At 34.7% G+C, this 19874-nt stretch overlaps 1 protein-coding gene across 6 annotated transcripts in view; it reads left to right on the forward strand.

Moving 5' to 3' along the window:
• Positions 1 to 19645, forward strand: part of grip2b (glutamate receptor interacting protein 2b) — a 113010-nt gene extending 93365 nt beyond the window's left edge. For 4 of the 6 annotated variants that reach the window (XM_081385598.1, XM_081385599.1, XM_081385601.1 and 1 more), the window contains exons 15-24: positions 1584 to 1647; positions 2817 to 2962; positions 4627 to 4771; positions 6737 to 6876; positions 6957 to 7139; positions 7224 to 7377; positions 8931 to 9048; positions 12881 to 13108; positions 14107 to 14253; positions 15056 to 19645. In XM_081385598.1, coding sequence (XP_081241724.1) covers positions 1584 to 1647; positions 2817 to 2962; positions 4627 to 4771; positions 6737 to 6876; positions 6957 to 7139; positions 7224 to 7377; positions 8931 to 9048; positions 12881 to 13108; positions 14107 to 14253; positions 15056 to 15253 — 1523 coding nt within the window. In that variant the 3' untranslated portion in view covers positions 15254 to 19645. The remainder of the gene's footprint in view (positions 1 to 1583; positions 1648 to 2816; positions 2963 to 4626; positions 4772 to 6736; positions 6877 to 6956; positions 7140 to 7223; positions 7378 to 8930; positions 9049 to 12880; positions 13109 to 14106; positions 14254 to 15055) is intronic. The other 2 variants (XM_081385600.1, XM_081385603.1) reach the window with 2 other exon arrangements.
• Positions 19646 to 19874: the final 229 nt, after the last annotated feature.

Below are 19874 nucleotides of genomic sequence, written 5' to 3' on the forward strand. Positions count from 1 at the left end.
ACTCATACACTTGTTTCATTACTGGATGAATCAGAGTTTTTTGAATGAATCTCTTCAGTGACAAATGCATTTTGTACAAATGCACACAATAATATTGTAAATACTAGTTGCATGAGGTATATTTTATGCATATTTACTGCATATATTATATATATAACTGACACTTTTATCACTTCATTAGTAAATGTGTTCACAGAAAATAAATAAACAAATAAATATTTTATTTTATTGTTATTATTTTAGATGATTACTGATTATATATTATTATGTAAATGTAGTGTTTAGTCATTTTGCTTACATTTAATTCGCCATTAAAAAATAATAACATTTTATTAAAAGTGCATATTTTTGCTTTCGAAGGTTTAATTTTATCAGTAGATTTACTTCAAAGTCTAATCTATTGGATTAAAAAAAATATTGTTTAATTTATTATTTTATATTTTTTATTATATATTATTATTGGATTATTGCATTATTATTTAACATTTTCATTTAATTGCATTTTTTCTATATATTATTGATTTGTTGTGTTATTTTATATTTTAATTTAGTGTTTAGTCATTTCCTATTCATTTCATTTGCCGTCATAATTTACACATCTTAAAACGATTCTTTTTATCATTACAGTTCCCTGAAAATCGAATCCATTGGTGAAAATAAATGCAGTATTTAATTTATTATTATATATAATTTATTTGTTGTTATGTTTTTCAATTCATTCAATTCATGCAATTAATTTAAAAATCTAATATTTATACAGTTATACAAAATAAATATGTAAAAAAAAAAATCGGTTTTCATCCAAGTGCATCCTAAATTTTCGGTTTCGGCCCAGAATTTTCATTTTGGTGCAGTGCTAATTATTATTTTAAATGTTCATGTAATTTATTCGATTTTATATGACTGATTTGGTATGTAACTTCGGTTCTTCTGGCCCAGCTTGAAGGAGCCTGTGAACTACAGTCAAGCTTGATTGTGACTGTAAGATCATCCTCTTTCCTCTGGCTCTCTCTCTTCATCTCTCGCCCAGTTAAATCTTTCTCCCAGAAATACTTTCTGCTGAGTATCTGAACATAACGGATGATGTGTCGTGTGTTTTCAGCAGCCTCAGGCGGAGAGCATTGTGTGTGTTCCAGCTCTTCAGACCAAATCTTGAGATGTGAAACGTGGTTTTCGGATCCTCTGTATTACCATGGTATTCTTCGAATTAGCTTTGAGTGCAATTTAAATTCCATGATATATATCAAAGCACCGTGTGCCACGGCACTTTTTTCATGGAGGATACTCTCATCCCCCATGATCAACTGGGGAAAAACCTTCTTATTTAACTTGAAATCACTAGTGAGTTCATTTGCATCTGTCAGCCAAACAGCCAATGGATGATGGGTATTTTTACACTTGTGATGGAATTTTGGTCTTGAAATGTTTTATTCTATCTGCACAAAATATTCCCTCTGAACGTCTTGCTCATGCCTAAGCTGGATCCAGTTTTGATTTTTGCCTTGAAACCGTGTTTGTGGGGGTGTGTTTTAGTGTGTGTGTGTGTCACACTGAAACACTGCTGTTTTCCCATCTTTCTGCAGCCAGTAAGAAACCAGGAGAGCCTCTTATCATCTCTGACATTAAAAAAGGCAGCATGGCCCACAGGTATGAACACACACTGCCAAAAACACTTTTAAAATAAATGTTTATGATCTTATAGAAAGATGATCCTAAATATAAATCATTATTATTATTTTTTTTTTTAATCATTTTAATTTATATCATTGTTTTTTGCCTCTTAGAAATATAAATCCCTATAAATATACTTGGTCTTAGAAATATAAATCCATTTCATTTTATATATAATTAGTTTTGCTTCTTAGAAATATAAATATATATATTTATATATATTCATATTTATTTATTTATTTATTGATTTATATTTTAAGACTTAGAATTATAATATTCAGATTATACATGGAAAATATAAAATAAAATTTGAAACATGATATCTGATTCTTTAGTATTTTTGCTCTTATAAATATAAATCAATTTGTGTGTGTGTGCGTGTGTTGTGTATTTGCGTGTGCGTGTGCGTGTGCTTGTGTGTGTGTGTGTGTGTGTGTGTGTGAGTGTGAGTGTGTGATTTTGTCCTAAAAATGTATATCCGTTTTATTTAGATATATTTAAATACATTTATTTAAACATATATTTATAAAATAAAAAACATGATTTATATATTTAAGAGCTAAAACAATTATTATTGTTATTTTTATGTAAAAAAAGAGATTTAAAAAACGATTTAAGAAATAAGTCCTATTTCATTTTGTAAATAATTGTTTTTGCTTCTAAATATAAAAATGTCAATTATTTTATTATTTTTAAGGTTTTTGCTCTTAGAAATGTATGTCCATTTTATTTTATTTTATTTTATATAATTGTTTTTGCTTCTTAGAAATATAAATCCCTTAAATCTTATCTGCTTTATTTTAAGACTTAACATTTTTATATTCATACTATATGGAATCTATAAAATACAATTTTATACATGATATCGAATCCTGAAATATTCCACACACAAATTAGAATTATTATCGATTACATTATTATGTAATGTCCAGTAGGGGGTGATGAACTCCATATATGATTTATTACAGTCAAATAGAGTGCTTTCTTTACATGCTTTATTATATAAAGTTGATATTTTATAATCAAAATTGTATCGTATATATATCTTAAAAAAGAAGTGCAGAGTTTGTTGAGGACTCGCTCCTCAGGCTCGCCTCGTGTTTGTCTGTGGGACTGAAGCGCATTTGATGTTTTTTTGCCTGCAGAACAGGAACTCTGGAGCCCGGAGACAAGCTGCTAGCCATAGATAACATCCGCCTGGAGAACTGCTCCATGGAAGACGCCGTCCAGATCCTCCAGCTCAGCGAAGACCTGGTCAAACTCAAAATCCGCAAGGATGAGGACAACTCAGGTGTGTGTGCTGATGTGGACCCGCAGTCCATCCCACTAAACCTGTGAAGAACACGTGAAGCTCATCAGTTCCTATTTTAAAAGAAAGAAAAGGGGAATTATATATGTAGCTTTTAGAAAAAAACTTTTTAGGTGCATTTGGATGTTTTGGGCTTTTGAGTTCCTTTCTCTTTATCAATATTCTCTTAGAAGATTTTCAACAGTAATTTAAATTATTACAATGTAGTAGAAACAAAAAAAAAATCCATCAGGATGACAAACATTATCATGATGATAGTTTACCATTTAAATAACATACATTGACATACATTGCATTATATATATATTTTTTTGCTTTTGCTTTATGTATATTTTTGCCTCTTAGAAATATAAATCCATTTTTCTTTTTATTTTTATTCATTGTTTATCTTATTTATGGTTTTCGCCTGATAAATTCTAAATTCTATTTTCTTGTATTTTATTTTATATATATATATATATATATATATATATATATATACTTGTTTTGCCTTAAAAATCACTTGAAATCTTTTTATTTAAAGTGATCATTTATATATGATAAAATAAAATTAACATGGATATCATATTCAACTTAAAAATGTGTTGTTTATCTGATAAAGTTATTTTTGCCTCAGAAATATAAATCCCTTTTTATTTTATTATTTTCTATGATTGTTTTTTGCCTCTTATAAAGATAAATCTATTTTTTATTTTTGCCTATTTTTGCCTCTTATAAAATTTAATCATTTTTTATTTTGTTTGATCTTTTATCATATACATATATTACACGTAATTTAATATACAATTATAATTTAACATTCTCATCTCTTTTATCATTTATCAAATTGTAAATTGATATATAAATGCATAAATACACACACACACACACACACACACACACACACACACACACACACACACACACACACACACACATATATATATATATATATATATATATATATATATATATGTATGTATGTATGTATGTTTGCCTCTTATCATTTTTTTAAATATGAAATATAAGCTGGTTAAATGCTTTAATTTCATTCAGCTAAAACAAAGTTATTCCAAAGTCATTCAGTCAATCCAAAATAAATGAACCAACTCTATTTTGATTTTAAACCAAATCACACTGAAAGCATATCAATGTGTCCTTCAACATTCAACCAGCAGGTGTCAGTAGAACTACATAAAATAGTTAAAGATTCTCTTATCCAAGGAATCAACTAATGACAAAAACCCTGATGTTCAACACTGTCAATCAAACATTTGACCACGCCCACTCTTTCTTTGTTGCTATTTTCTGCATTTATAATATTGAAGTCATCAAAACAATAAAAATGACACAGTGTACATATCCTTTATGTGTCACTCAGTTATTTTGTTGACATGATAGACAGAGTTCTTTCAACAACTCAGACATTTATCATGTTTTGTTATGAGGCGAAACACAGTGTGCGGTCAGAAGAACAGCAGATGAAGTGTCTCGTCGTTCCTCAGAAGTGAAACTGTGCGGGCTGAGTCAGCAGACGGGTCTATTTACAGCTCTAAGAGGACACTGTGTTCACCATTCACTCATGATATGTTGATTTTGAATGCATGTCTGATATCTAAGAGTAGTTGGTCAGATGCGTGTCATTGTGTGTGTGTGTGTGTGTCCAGACGAGCAGGAGTCGTCCGGCTCCATCATCTACACGGTGGAGCTGAAGCGCTACGGTGGCCCGCTGGGCATCACCATCTCCGGCACCGAGGAGCCCTTTGACCCCATCATCATCTCAGGCCTGACCAAGAGGGGTCTCGCTGAGAGGTGAGTCCCGCCCGCGTCTGACGGGTCGACTCCCAAAACACCCCTGTGACAGAGAGACACCAGCACATACACTCTCTCTTTCTCACTCTTTACATTCTAAAACCTGAATTTGGAATGATTTTTGATTATGCATTTCATAATGCATATTGTTGCACAGCACACTATAAAGAGTGAAAATGTGTTTATTATTTAAAAGCAATAATATTAAGAGTGGCCATAATAATAATAATAATAGTCAGGGTAATTCAGCTATATTAAATATTTTTTATTTGAATAAAACCAGTCAATTTAGATATTCTTCCTAGCTGTTGTTGTTGTTAAGTATCAATATATTATTAAAGTTCATATTATTATTAATGAAATATTCGATTATTCATTCATTTTTAACCTCTTTTGTCTGGTAACCAAAGCTTATGCCTTATACGGTAATATCTAAATTATTATTAATTAAAAAAAAAATATGTTATCACTGTAAATAAAAGCAATATTAATACTAATAATAATCAGTCATATGAAATAGTTAAAAATATGATTATTATTATTATTAAAATATTAATTATGTACTCATGATGAAACTGTTTTTCTCACATTTATTAATTAAAAGTTAGATTCTGTATTATTTTAAATATAGCACACAAGTCTACAATTATGATTTGTCATTTGTAGATCTTGGCGCGCACAAACACAACACACACACTCACACAACACACATACATACCCAACACACACTCACAACACACTGTGAAGCAACACATACTGTATATTGGTAATGTTAACTCAAAATATTCAAGAATGAATGTGCTACATACAATCCATCAAAGTGCATAGACATATACAGCATATATACTGTGTATATACATACACTCACCTAAAGGATTATTAGGAACACCTGTTCAATTTCTCATTAATGCAATTATCTACTCAACCAATCACATGGCAGTTGCTTCAATGCATTTAGGGGTGTGGTCCCGGTCAAGACAATCTCCTGAACTCCAAACTGAATGTCAGAATGGGAAAGAAAGGTGATTTAAGCAATTCTGAGCGTGGCATGGTTGTTGGTGCCAGACGGGCCGGTCTGAGTATTTCACAATCTGCTCAGTTACTGGGATTTTCACGCACAACCATTTCTAGGGTTTACAAAGAATGGTGTGAAAAGGGAAAAACATCCAGTATGCGGCAGTCCTGTGGGCGAAAATGCCTTGTTGATGCTAGAGGTCAGAGGAGAATGGGCCGACTGATTCAAGCTGATAGAATGAGAGACATGGATCCATCATGCCTTGTTACCACTGTGCAGGCTGGTGGTGGTGGTGTAATGGTGTGGGGGATGTTTTCTTGGCACACTTTAGGCCCCTTAGTGCCAATTGGGCATCTTTAAATGCCACGGCCTACCTGAGCATTGTTTCTGACCATGTCCATCCCTTTATGACCACCATGTACCCATCCTCTGATGGCTACTTCCAGCAGGATAATGCACCATGTCACAAAGCTCGAATCATTTCAAATTGGTTTCTTGAACATGACAATGAGTTCACTGTACTAAAATGGCCCCCACAGTCACCAGATCTCAACCCAATAGAGCATCTTTGGGATGTGGTGGAACGGGAGCTTCGTGGCCTGGATGTGCATCCCACAAATCTCCATCAACTACAAGATGCTATCCTATCAATATGGGCCAACATTTGCTTTCAGTACCTTGTTGAATCAATGCCACGTAGAATTAAGGCACTTCTGAAGGCGAAAGGGGGTCAAACACAGTATTAGTATGGTGTTCCTAATAATCCTTTAGGTGAGTGTATACAGTTATTTCTCCATCTATGGACTCTTTATGTCCCTGAGGGTCGATTTTTAAAGTGCGAGTTTCTTCTCTAAAAGTCCCCAAGGCCAGATTGCCCATTCACCGTTGTTTATCAGCGTGTGTTTATCAGCGTGTGTTTATCAGCGTGGCGGTGTCGTCTGTTCTCTCAGGACCGGAGCCATTCATGTCGGAGATCGCATTCTGGCCATCAACAGCGTGAGTCTGAAGGGCAAGCCGCTCAGTGAAGCCATACACCTGCTGCAGATGGCAGGAGAAACCGTCACACTCAAGATCAAGAAGCAGACCGACGGTGAGTCGCAAACAACAGGATCCTACGCTTATCTTCTATATGGAAATATATATATATGATAATCGTAACTCCCTCTTCAGACCCAGATGATAAAAATAAAGAGAACGATCTCGATACCGAGCTCAGCGACAACGAGGACGAGATGACCGACTCGCAGAAGACCAACAAGCTGTCGGACATTTACTCCGCCACCATCCCCAGCGTGGATTCAGCGATGGAGTCGTGGGACGGCTCGGGAATCGACGCCGGATACAGCAGCCAAGGTGAGTTGAAGCTCGTAAATCTCCACACTGGTGATCTATCGACAGCCGTAGTAAAGCTTTTGACCTCGTCCGCCTCCTCCAAAGGTGCCTACATCCATCAGGCCGCTGGGATAGCGTTACACCCTCACGAGTGGCGTAACAGCAAGCAGAGGAACAGCACTCCACCCCCCGCCCGCCGCAAGAACTACCCCTTCAGTGACGGGGGATTCAGCGAAGACGATTGGGAGAAAACGGCCGGGTGAGACTGGAGGTCATGCTCTCCAAGCTCCAAACACTCATATACTGTGCTTTCCATTCAGTGTTGCTATAATTAATCGATTCATCGAAATAAATAATATTAGGGATGCACGATATATCGGCCACCATATCGGTATCGGCCGATATATGTTCATTTTTAATGTTAGCGTTATCGGGCCCGATGAGAAACTTTGGCCGATATATTTAAGCTGATAAATAATGTGTTATTTCCTTTAGACGCGACACTGTTTAACATGATGGTTTTGAATTCCTTGAAATATGATTGGAATTACTTCAAAAAAAGGAAAATACAGTGCAAAAGTCATATAGGCTGCATGAAATTATAATGAGAATGACGGCTTTTAATTGTGAGACTTTTGTTTTTGTAATTAGGCTCTTAAAAATTATATAAAAATTTGGATTTAGATTTATCGGTCAATATCGGTTGTTGGCTTTCAAATATAAAGAATTATCGGTTATCGGTATCGGCAAAAAAATCTGACACCAATTATAATATTAGACAAAAATAGTGTGTAGTCTGAACCCGGCTTAAGTTAAAGTACTAAATTAATTAAAACTTAAGCTAAATATAATTATTTTATATTTATTTAATTTTTCCTGTTTGAATCAGATGCTAATGCCAAAACTTGTTGTTGACAATGGTTTTCAGTATTTAAAATGGACTTATTTGTCTCTTTATTATGATACATAAGTGTTGTGTAACCATAACTGTTTATAAAAAAAGTTCAAGTTAAAAAAGTTAAAAAAGTTTGAAATACCAAAACTAATAAAAAATGACAAAATCAAAATTACTAAAACTTTAAATAAAATTTAAATAGAAACAGAAAATATAAAATATAAAAAAATAAAAGCTAATTCAAATATTAATAAATACTATAACACTATATAAATAATGCTAAAATAACTCTGATTCTATCTGTCTGTATGTACTTTCAACAGCCTAGCAACCACTCAAACCATCTTAGCAACCATTTATTATGCCTTAGCAATAAAATGGAACATCCAAAAATTAATACAATTTTACTTTTTATTTAGTTTTCATTGACCCTTTTTGGTAATACTGTATTTCTATGGTCCACTTTAGACATTCTACTAACTACAAGTAACTTTGTAACTACATGCCTCATTGGAGTATTAGTATAATTAGTACATTTACTCCTAGTATAATGTTGTAGACTGTTAGATTAAGTGTTAGTAGAACAGAATTAGTAGAATAAGTTGACATGTACTTGCAAAGTTACTTAAAGTCAGTAGAATGTCTGTTGAGGGAGCATCAACATAAAGAGTTAGCAGATATTAAGCACACAGTGTACTAATACTCTAATGAGAGTTCGAGTTGACATGTTGTTGCTAAGTTACTTGTAGTTAGTAGAAAGTCTAAGCAGGGCTTCAGGCCTAGTTTCTTTTCCAAGAGGAATCCACCCATCCTTGCGGTCCTTCTTAACGTGCCAAGGCTGGTGCCAGAGTGCCGGATATCAGTGCCAGCTTAAGTGCCTCATGCCTTATTGGCTCTAACCTGTGTGTGTGCCGCAGATACAGCAGCCAGACACATGCCGATGGTCTCATAATGGAGCAGGAGGACAGCTTCTGGTGCCAAGCCCTGGAAGACCTGGAGACGTGTGGCCAGTCCGAGCTACTGCGCGAGATTGAGGTAAACCGCTCAAATAATGAGCTCGCTTGCTTAGAAACCTTTAATCATCTAGTGGATTAGATATACTTTAACACATAAGAGGAAAAGATGCCATTTCTCCATAGAAAAAGTTAATAGTTTGCACTTACGGTGTGATGATGATGTCAACATCAGTTATGTAAGAGTCATTTCATGAAGGAGAACCATTTGTGTACTCGGCCCTTTCACAAAGTACTGGTTTTGAGCTCTACTAGAATAGGTTTTCATGCTTGAATGTTCAAAAACACATTATTTTTCACATATTTTATATTATTGCAGCACTTATCTTCCCCGTCTGTCAGTATCACTCTGTTTAGTTCCTGTCTCTATGAAGCCCCTCCTTCTGAAAAGCACACTGTGCTCTGATTGGTCGGCTGGATCAGTGCAGACATGCTCAAACAGCTCACACAGTACACACTATAGAATGTTGAACATGTAAAAAAGCATAAAAGGTATAATATTAAATATTATATTATTAATATATTAATGGACGCTCCTCAGTTCTCAGAAGCTGAAGCCGTCACACTTGGGTAAACGTCTATAGTGGTGAACGGAAACTACAAAAAATATCATTTTTCCATTCCAGTAGCAGAAGATAAAATTAAAAATGGCATTTCTGTGACTTTTCCAAAAGAGGAAAAAAACAAAATGTGAAGAGCTTGATTAACATAGTCAGAAAAGAGAAAAATGTAAACATTTTCGTCATTCACACATCAGAGGTAACTAGTTTTTAAAAAACTAATGCCAAGGTAATATGACACAAATTATGGTCTTAAATTTTTATATGAAATAAAAAAAGAGAGAATATATATTTAAAAAGTTGCTAGATTTATGACGTTAATAATTAGAAAAATTTCATCACAGCCTGAGGGTCCATAAAAAATTATGGAATAAATATTTTTAAAATTAAAAATAATTATGAATTTATTTTTAAAAATAATTTCATGTTATGGTGTGTATTTATTTAATCTATTCTATCTATTTAATCTATTTTAGGCCATATACATTTTGACATGTCTATATATGTATATATATAGACATGTGTATATATATATATATATATATATGCATATATATAGACATGTGTATATATATATATATATATATATATATATATATATATATATATATATATATATATATATACACATGTCTTAATTCAAGACAAGTTCTGCCATAATTAATAAACTATTTCAAATAGAATTTACATGCCATATATATATATATATATATATATATATATATATATATATATATATATATATATATATATATATATATATATATATATATATGGCATGTAAATTCTATTTGAAATAGTTTATTAATTATGGCAGAACTTTTTGTAAAATAAAAAATCCATTTACACTCTATTAACATTTAAATGTAACTGTGTCTTATTATCTTAAAATTATAGTAAAATATCACTTTAAACAAAGTTTACATGTGCTGGGTTCTTCAGTCACAAACAATAGAGAAAAATTACAGTATTTGACCTCCTTTTTATAGAAAAGTCATGTTGTCTGCCTCATGATATGGAGGCCAGAACCTTGATAACAGGATTCAGAATATCCTAAAATATTATTATTATATTAATGTAGCTTGAGATTGTATTCTTTGTCTTTAAGTGTGTTTAGGGAATATATATATATAACTAGAATGACTCCTAAATCTCTGGTGTTCAGTGGTTGAGCAATGCTGTACAGTCCCAGTGAAATATGTCCCATGAAAATTGTTCAGCACATTTTTTTGGGCTGTGTTTGCACCAGTATCATATGTACATAATTACTGTAAATATGAGTCAAGTGCTAAAACAACACTGACGGCATGCAAATACACACTGCCATCAGCAGACGCCGATCATTCTTTTGTTTTTCCTTCTTAATGCTGAAAATCCCAGAGCACCAATCACTACTCTACCGTCACCAGAAAAAGAAGTATGCATGGCAACCGATGTCTCATTTCATGCCTGCTTGCTCTAAACAATGAGCTCTGTTCTTACACAACCAACTGAGGAGAGTTACGAAAGTATGAGGAAGTGTTTTTATCAGATTTGTGATGACATTGGTCAGCGAGGTCAGCCATGGATGACATGTTCCTCCATTGGTACTTGACATTCTTTCATCCGTGCAACACAAAAGGAGATGTTTTTGTCCTGTCCTGGCACTCTTTTCAGTGTAATGCCAGTGGATGGGTTGCTTCTGACGCCACATGATAGCTTTGTGTGTGAAAATGCTGAAATTTAAATATAATTCCCACTAAAATTCAAATATGCTGCCACGTCAGTGACATCAAAGGTATTCGGTTGAACAGTGAAGTCAGGAAAAGAGCAGCCAGGACTAAGTGTTTCACATTCACAGAAGAAAATCAGTCCAACAGGTTTGGAATAACTTGAAGGTGAATAAATAATGACTGAATTTGCATCAGTGTTATTTCAATATCATTCATATACTATCAAACATTTTATTCATATTTCAACTTTTGTTAAAGTTTTTGTTAAAGTTATTTTAGTAGTTCAACTTCAACTAAGAAAAAAAGATAACTTTTTTTTTTTTTTTTGCTTTGCTTTGCTTAACTTTGCATTCGCTTTTGATTTGTTTTTGTCTTGCTTTGCTGTGCTTTTGTTTTACTTTGATTTTGTTTTGTTTTGCTTTACTTTGATTTTGTTTTGTTTTTTGTTTTGCTTTAATTAGCTTTTTTTGTGTGTGTGTGTGTGCGTTTTGTTTTGCTTCACTTTGCTTTGCAGTTTTTTGTTTTATTTTTTTATTTTTTTTGCCTTGCTTTTTTATTTTAATTTTAATTCAGTTTTAGTTATTTTAATACTTCAACTTAAACTAAGAAGGAAAAAAAAAGAAAATGAAAATAAGAAATGTTGCCTTAGATTTTTAAATATTTAACTTCAGTTAACATGTTATATTACGGAGCCCTTAAAGGGACATTTTGATTGGAAAAAAAAAGTTATATTTCAATGCTTTTACGTTCTCTTTTTTACGTTTTAAGAAACGTTACATTCGCTCGCAAAACCTTTTGAGTTTTCTTTGCAAGCAAATGCAAAATTTCTCAGACGTGCGCAAAACTTTTTCAAGAGAACTATAAAGCATTGAAAAATATTTTCCTCCCATCTCATATTTTTTCCATCACCGTGTCCCTTTAGGTGCTCCGTATTTTATTTCAAGTTACGATTCAACAAAAGTGTTTCTTATGGTTTTAGTTTAGTTTTAGCTTTGGTTAATGAAAACCCTGATTTGCCTATTGAGTGAACTGTCTTTAAAGGAGGTGCTTTATGGTTGTTGAGGGACTTTACAGAAGTATTTGTTTTAGTTACATCCTTAAAATTGCATATTAATGTGCAATCCTGCAAAAACCTCAAGTTACGTCATAAAGGCGAAACTCAGCTTTCCAACTAATCTGCCATTTCTAACAGCGTTTTGATATTAGTTTCATGAGCGTAGATCCTATGTGTCGTGGTTTGAGTTAAATCCTATTGAATCACAGCTTCAAAGAGTCAGACATGCCTGAACTCTCAATTAACAGACATTTCAGTCACAGCTCTTTGGAAATAAACCGAACTGGAGCTCATTAAAGGTAAATGAGGATGGGCTTCATGTCCTCTGGTTAATAGAGTTTCATTAGATGAGACAATTGCTTAATGAGCACCCAATCAGAGGCTCACACAGCGCTCCCTATTGAAACATTGAGGCCTGAAGGCCCTTTCACATGACTCGCGTCAGGAGTGTAGCACACTTGGCATGAGACATGTGAAAAGACCTCAGTAGAGCAGGAGTCAGTGTTTGTGGTTCTTGTCCATCCCTAGGCGTCGATAATGACCGGCAGTGCCCTGAGTTTGGGGGTGGAGGGGGGAAAGAGCCACTGCGAGGCGGTCAGCCAGCCTCACCTCAGCCCTCTGCGTAAGCCCCCGCTTCTTCTCAACGAGACCAAGAACAAGAGCACGCTCCGCATGTCCGAGAAAACCTGGGAATCACGGAGGATCAAAGAAGAGATCCAGGACATCCTGTCGCCCACACCGTTAGAGCTGCACAAGGTGGACAAACTCCACAACATACTACATTGAACACACTGTTTACCAGTATTGTGCATTCCCTTTAGAAAATATGACGAGTCCCACTTCCTCCTGAGGTGCTGGTCGACATGGTTGGTATCAGTAACCGCTGGGAGAATACGAACAGCATTCTCAGGTCTTCTCAGAAAATGTCCCTGGGAAAGCACATGGAGAGTCATCTGCATCCCCTCGTTGGTTAATATTATTATCTTGTGTGTTTTTTCTTCTGCGGTTTAACAGGAAATTTAGATATTTTTTCTCCCAAACTCAAATGTGTTTTCACTGAAGATGCTTCATGCCATTTTAATGCAGTAAGTCAAGACCAGTCATTTATGATGTAAACACATCTGTCCTATCAGCATATTTGTGGTTTATTTCCAAGGACATATCCTGGGAGGTGTTTTGCTTTGATTTGCTTGTGTTTTTTTTTTTTTTTTTTGCTTTTCTTTACTTTGTCTTCGCTTTTGCTTTAATTTTGTCTTGCTTTTCTGTGCTTTTGTTTTTTGTATTGCTTTACTTTTGCATATGTTTTGTTTTGCTTTGCTTTGCTGATTGTTTTTATTATTATTATTATTATTTTAGTTTGGCTTTGCTTTTGTTTTGCTGTGCTTTTGTTTTGTTTTGTTTCGTTATATTCCGGAAATATCCCTGAATTTTTTTTTTTTTTAAATTGGGTTTAGTTTTTTTAGTTTTTTTTTTTAACCACATTGGGAAAATGTTTTTCTTATTTTAAGTCCACTATAAACCTAACAAACTTATTGAGGTTTATGCTTAAAAATCTACAAGAATATTTTTTTTAAACAATTTTTTTTATCTAATATTATTTGTTTGTTTGTTTAATTTTTTACAACTCAAGGATTTTTTTTTTTTGATTTTTTTTTTTGGTGAACTATTCCTTCTGCTGAAGACATCATCTGAAGAAAATACTCAGAAGAAACTAGCTCATGGTTAAATTGTCGCAATCATTTTGTGTTTAACAGGTGACGGTGATGAAAGACCCGGAGAGCGATGACTTTGGATTCAGCGTATCAGACGGTTTCTTGGAAAAGGGTGTTTACGTGAACATGATCAGACCTGAGGGTCCAGCGGACCGTGCTGGACTCAAACCGTACGACAGGATCCTTCAGGTGCCTCTTCTCAGATCACCACACGCCCCCCTCCCTCTCCCCAGCTATTCGATCTGCCCAGCTCAGTTAAATATAAACTCACTCTGAGAGGCATGAGAGCGTCAATAGGCTCTGGGAGGACAGGTCGAGTTAAAAAGTTATTTCTCTGGATCTTCTGCGTGGCTACACAGCACTTGCGGTCCTCTTTCTAATCTCCCACGCTTCACAGACTGTGGAAATGATTCAATCTGTGTTAAGATACTTAACAGCTTTGGTGTTAACCACAGCAAAAAAAAACAAAAAAAAAAAAACAGTGTGTGTTTGTCACTGGGGGTTGAAAAATGCTCTGGTTGAGTTGGAGGTGCTTGCTTTATGGTGTCTGGTTTTATTTGTCATCCCATTATCAAGTATGATAACACACATTTTCAGAATAAACCCTTGTTCAGATAAACAAAAAGTATTTTAGAGACTCTGCTAACATGTGCCGCGGTTGCATTATTGATTTAATTGATTAAATTATCTCAAGTCCCGTTCATACCGTGGACGACAACGATAACAATAAAAATCTTTCTAATGCAAAAGAATAAGTCCAAACCACACCTAAACAATATTGCTGAAATATTATTTTTTTTCAACTGATGAACGTTAAAAACTTTGAATCAGCCAATCAGAATCCATCCTGCTTTAAAGAGCTTGAGCATTTAAAGCGGCAGATGACAAATAATAAACAACATTATTGTTATCGTTCCTGGTGTGAAAGGGCCTTTACGTGGAATTTTCGGACGTTTACTGAAGTCTATATGTCTAAATGTTTCTCCGCCAGGTGAACCACGTGCGGACACGAGATTTCGACTGTTGCTTAGCTGTTCCCCTCATCACAGAGGCCGGAGACAAACTGGAGCTGGTGATCAGCCGAAACCCGTTAGCACAGCCGGGGGTCGCCCAGCCCCACGACTGCCATCCCCACTTCAACCCTGTAGGCCATTCCCGCGAGCACCAGACCAGCACGCTGGACCTGTGACCAGCGGGTGACTCGGACTAAGACCACACCGGACCTTTCGATGCAACAGACTATCACAAGGAGCCATGATCCACTGGGTTCATTACAAAACTCGAATGAACTGAAATATCCAGATCTTGGAAACAGTACAACAAAAGATTTGAGCCAGTTTTCCTTACGACACTCGAAAGGATCTGAGCCAGTTTTCAAAAACAGAAAAGAAAACAATTTTTTTTTTTTGGACTACTACAATGCATACAACACATGGACTTCACCCATCAAATCAAACATTTATTTTCTTTGATCTTTTTGTTTTGTTTCTTTCCTTTTCATTTTTGTTTTGTGTTTTTTTTTTTCGCGCTAATTTTGTTTGGCTTTTTTTTATTTATTTATTTTCTTCAGATAAAAAAAAAAAAAAACGAAACATACTGTGTCCAAATGTTTACAAAACAGGAAGATGATTCTGCTTTTGAAGTAGATCGCTATTAGACGGAAGCATTTTTTGTAGGTGTCTTACATTTCCATTTTCAGTAGCAAGTGTTTTTACTTACACAACACACTGCAAATTAAGCTTTATCTGTGTTTTAGTCCTGGCCCAGTCACTGCAGGAATACCTTCAGGCACACATTGTCCTTTCTCACAAACACACGTTGCTACTATAAACAGACAAAAACACCACCATTCTTTGTTCCTTACACGCATAAACAGTATGGACTCCCAACAAACAAACTTAATTTTGTCTTTGTGTCAGGCACAAACACTTCAGGCCATGAGTGCCACAACAACAATGCACAAGGTGACTGCCTGCTGCTCTGAAAAGAAAGTTGCTGTTTGATATCACCAACAAAGACTTCACAGCCTATCGTGTCAACATCACGTTTCTTATTTTTCAGGAGTTTAAGACATTTAGGTAACACTTTATTTTACAGTGTCCTTGTTACACAAGTTACATGTAGTCATTGTAGTAATAACTATAAATTATGCATAATTACATGCAACTAACCTTGTCCACACCCTGTAGTAAGTACGTGTAGTGAATTATCATTACACAGTAATTAAATGTAATAATTACACTGTAAATACGAAGTGTAACCATCATTTTCCATGAATAGGGTGCGCTTTAGTGTCACATTTTATTGTTTATTTATGTAATAAAGACACAAAATCCAAAAAAAAATTATCCTAAGGTTAATTAGATATGTTAGATAAACTATTATAAAACATAAAATAGCACATTTTAAACATACAAAATGTGTTTATTTCTCATCTAAAATACTTATTTTGGCTGGTCCTTTGACTAAATCCAACAATTATAATCATGTTATTGACACAATCTGTTTAATGTTTTAACTTCATTTAATTGTAGTCAAAATATTTTTTAAATGAACGATTTTTATCTACCAGAAACGGTATTTAGCTTTTTTTCCTATATTTTGCGTACAACCCAGTTACTGTATGAATTCCCTTATTACAAAAAAAAATGAATTTCTTTAAAACACTAGAAAGCAACATTATTTGGACACTTTCAACACAAGTAACTAATATAACTCAAATTTTCAAAAAATTTACATTAATGTTAGTGTAAACTACATTGCTCAAGCTTAAACCATTCAACTCTGTTATTGTAAGAAAAAAAATTGTCAAACAAATATTTTTTTGGTGCCAAAAATAATTTCAAACCAGGATTTCATCCCAAACTTACTAGCCTCTACCAATTGATGTCTTCATTTTGGCATTTTTTTTAAAACAGGGTTGAACCATTTTCTAAGCATTTTATATGGGGTCCAAAATTAAGACATAATTTTAGTTTGACTTACTGAAATCTAAATTTCTGGAGGTTGACCAGGACCTATTTTGTACCCTATTTGTGTGAAGTGCGTTTGCACGAGACACTTCCATGAGAAACAAGAAGCTGTGATAATGACATGCAAACACATTTTAGTTAGCAGCACGTACATCCATTACCCACGTCCTAAAACGGCCACGTGTACTCTCATGCAGCAATAAAACCAAGATCTGACATGCCCTGACTTCTTTGACATGTCATTGACTTCTTGAAAAGCTTATCTCGGTAAGTGCTGTTACCCCCTACCTTCTCTCTCCACATACCTCTCTTTATATTCTAACCCCAAACCGCTGCCACAATGTAGCATTCACTCCAGTCCCCGCAAACATCCAGGCCTCAAGGGCACGTACTTTCACGGTAGATTGTCGCCAAACTGCCATTTGCCACCACTTGCCAAATATCACAAATGTTTCCACCACAGGCTATTTCGGACACATTGGTCTAGGAGCGTTTGTAAGGTCGGCACATCGTTAACTCTTGTTCCTCGCTCGTGGGCCACTAAGCTTTTACAAAGGTCGTGTCTCTGTGGACATGCGGCCCCACAGTCTATTAACCTCCACTAAACATTTATCTAGTGTTTCAAAATCTGAGATTTATGGTCACAGTGGGCTGTGGTGGAATATATCTTGACATCTGAAGGGGAAATAAGGATGTTTAGTTTCGTCTGTCATAACATGTGTTGGACTGTGGAATATTCCACTGCTATGTGAACCGTTTAAACCCTACAAAACAATTAGCAGAATTATTTTGTTAGAAAGAATTTGACAGGTTAAAGAGTTTGACGCAAACTTGTTTGAGGGTGTGTCTGATCCCTTTTTGTGTTTGTCTTGTAGATTTGTTGAATTGAGATATATGGGATGTGATGTTTCAAAGAAAGCCGCTGTCAATATGTTTCTTGGCTAGGTTTGGGAATCGAGAACCGGTTTTAGTTCAGAACTGGTTCCATTGTTTTTGTTTGTTTTATTGCAGATGCAGAGGGAACACTCTGGAATACAAATACTCTGGAAAACAAACAAGGTCTTTAATTGGAATCAGACCTGAACGTGTTATGATTCCAATATATGTAGTTGGGACAGATGCAAAACAGTATTTTTATCCTAGATGAAGAAAGTTATAGTTTTTATAATCTTAAGGAATAGTTCATCCAAAAGTATGTCATTATTTACTTGTCTGAACACAAAGCTTTTTGGAACTTGACAGACATGAGCCATCGTGAATTGTTGTTGTATGTAAATGAGCGGCATGAACATTATTCGAAAATTCTCCTTTTGTGTTACACAGACTAAATGACACAATACGACTTTAAAAAAACAATGGTGAGTAAATAATGGCATAATTTTCATTATGGGGTGAACTACTCTTTAAAACAATAAAAAGAAACCCACATGAAAGCTACATCACTGAAGATGTATCTTGGTTTATATTATAACCATAAGCAAATATCATTTCAGGAACCAAAATGCAGCTGTATCCTGTGGTTTGTCAAAGTCAACAAAATATTTTCTTTTACATTTCAGGACTTCCCTTGTGTGGTTCAAGCAGTTTCCCCACACTTAAAAATCTACTTTTTTGGGGGTTATTTCTCCTTCAGTGTGGTCCTGTCCACACCAAAACACTTATATACTCCGTAATTAATTGTGGATTAGCTGAATTTATTTCCTCACCCTGCAGTCTTTACAACCATGTTGGAAAGCACAAGCAAAATCTATTTGCAGTAAAGTAGAAAGCACTCATTGTTCTACAAGACTTTGTTGAACAATCAGAGTCTCTGTTCAGGCCCGTCGCATTAGGAGTCTACCCAAGGCTCGCTCCTAGGCCCCTTTAAGTTTTGGGTTTTTTTCTCTCCCTACTACCTTCCTGCCTGTTGCGTAATTCTACCAACTGCCTCCAGAAGCTGACTACAAAAAATAAGGCCTTTATTTATTTGAAATTTCCTATTTGACATCTACTTTGCGGTAGACCACATTTTGTCTGCAGGTCGCTGCATTGCGGGCCAACGCCAGCAAGCAAAGTCTCAAAGAAGGGCCTGTTTTCATTTGAGAGACATTTAACCATGATAGTGTACGTATTTTAACATGTACGTACTATTAGAGGAGGAAAGACAATTGGGTTCCTTTTATATGTAAAAAAGAAGGAAAGGTTGGCCCACCACAGCTCCAAAAATAGAAAAATATGTATTTCATTGTTTCAAGTCAAGTGGCTCTTCATCATTCCTTTTATATGTGCAATATTGAGACCAGAGAAAGGTTTATAAAAGATTTTACATAAGCTTTATAAAGCTCCAAATGTGTTCATCCCTATGCATTTTGAATTCCTGATGTATGCATTGATATTAATGTGTATTTTTGAATGTGTAATATGAAAGTTCTATTCTCTGTACAGTATTTTTGTATGAACTCTAAACCTTGCTGTTTCCACAGCGTATTTGAAGCACAATGGCGAAAGAGAACTGATAATCAAGTCTATTCTGGTTTGGCTAGACTGGTTTGGTGTTGAGACCCATTCCTTATCGATACGGGAATGTGCTAATGATATCCTTTTCTAAAAACAACTGAATAAAAGAGGTAAAATGCACCACTGTGAGTCAAATTCAATGTGTTTGATCAATTTTGTGAGAGGCCACTGATTCTTACAATTTTACCTACCACTAGTTTTTATTCAATGTGTGCATAAATTCACCATTTCATTCGATTTTCAGTCAATTGTATCACAATTATAACACTGAAGTCAGGGAGAGGTTAAGGTTTCGCTTTTATAAGGTTTCAAATTTCCCACTTTATTATACTCTGTCAGATA

This window comes from Scardinius erythrophthalmus (assembly GCF_964197995.2).
Source record: "Scardinius erythrophthalmus genome assembly, chromosome: 14".
Lineage (NCBI taxonomy): Eukaryota > Metazoa > Chordata > Actinopteri > Cypriniformes > Leuciscidae > Scardinius > Scardinius erythrophthalmus.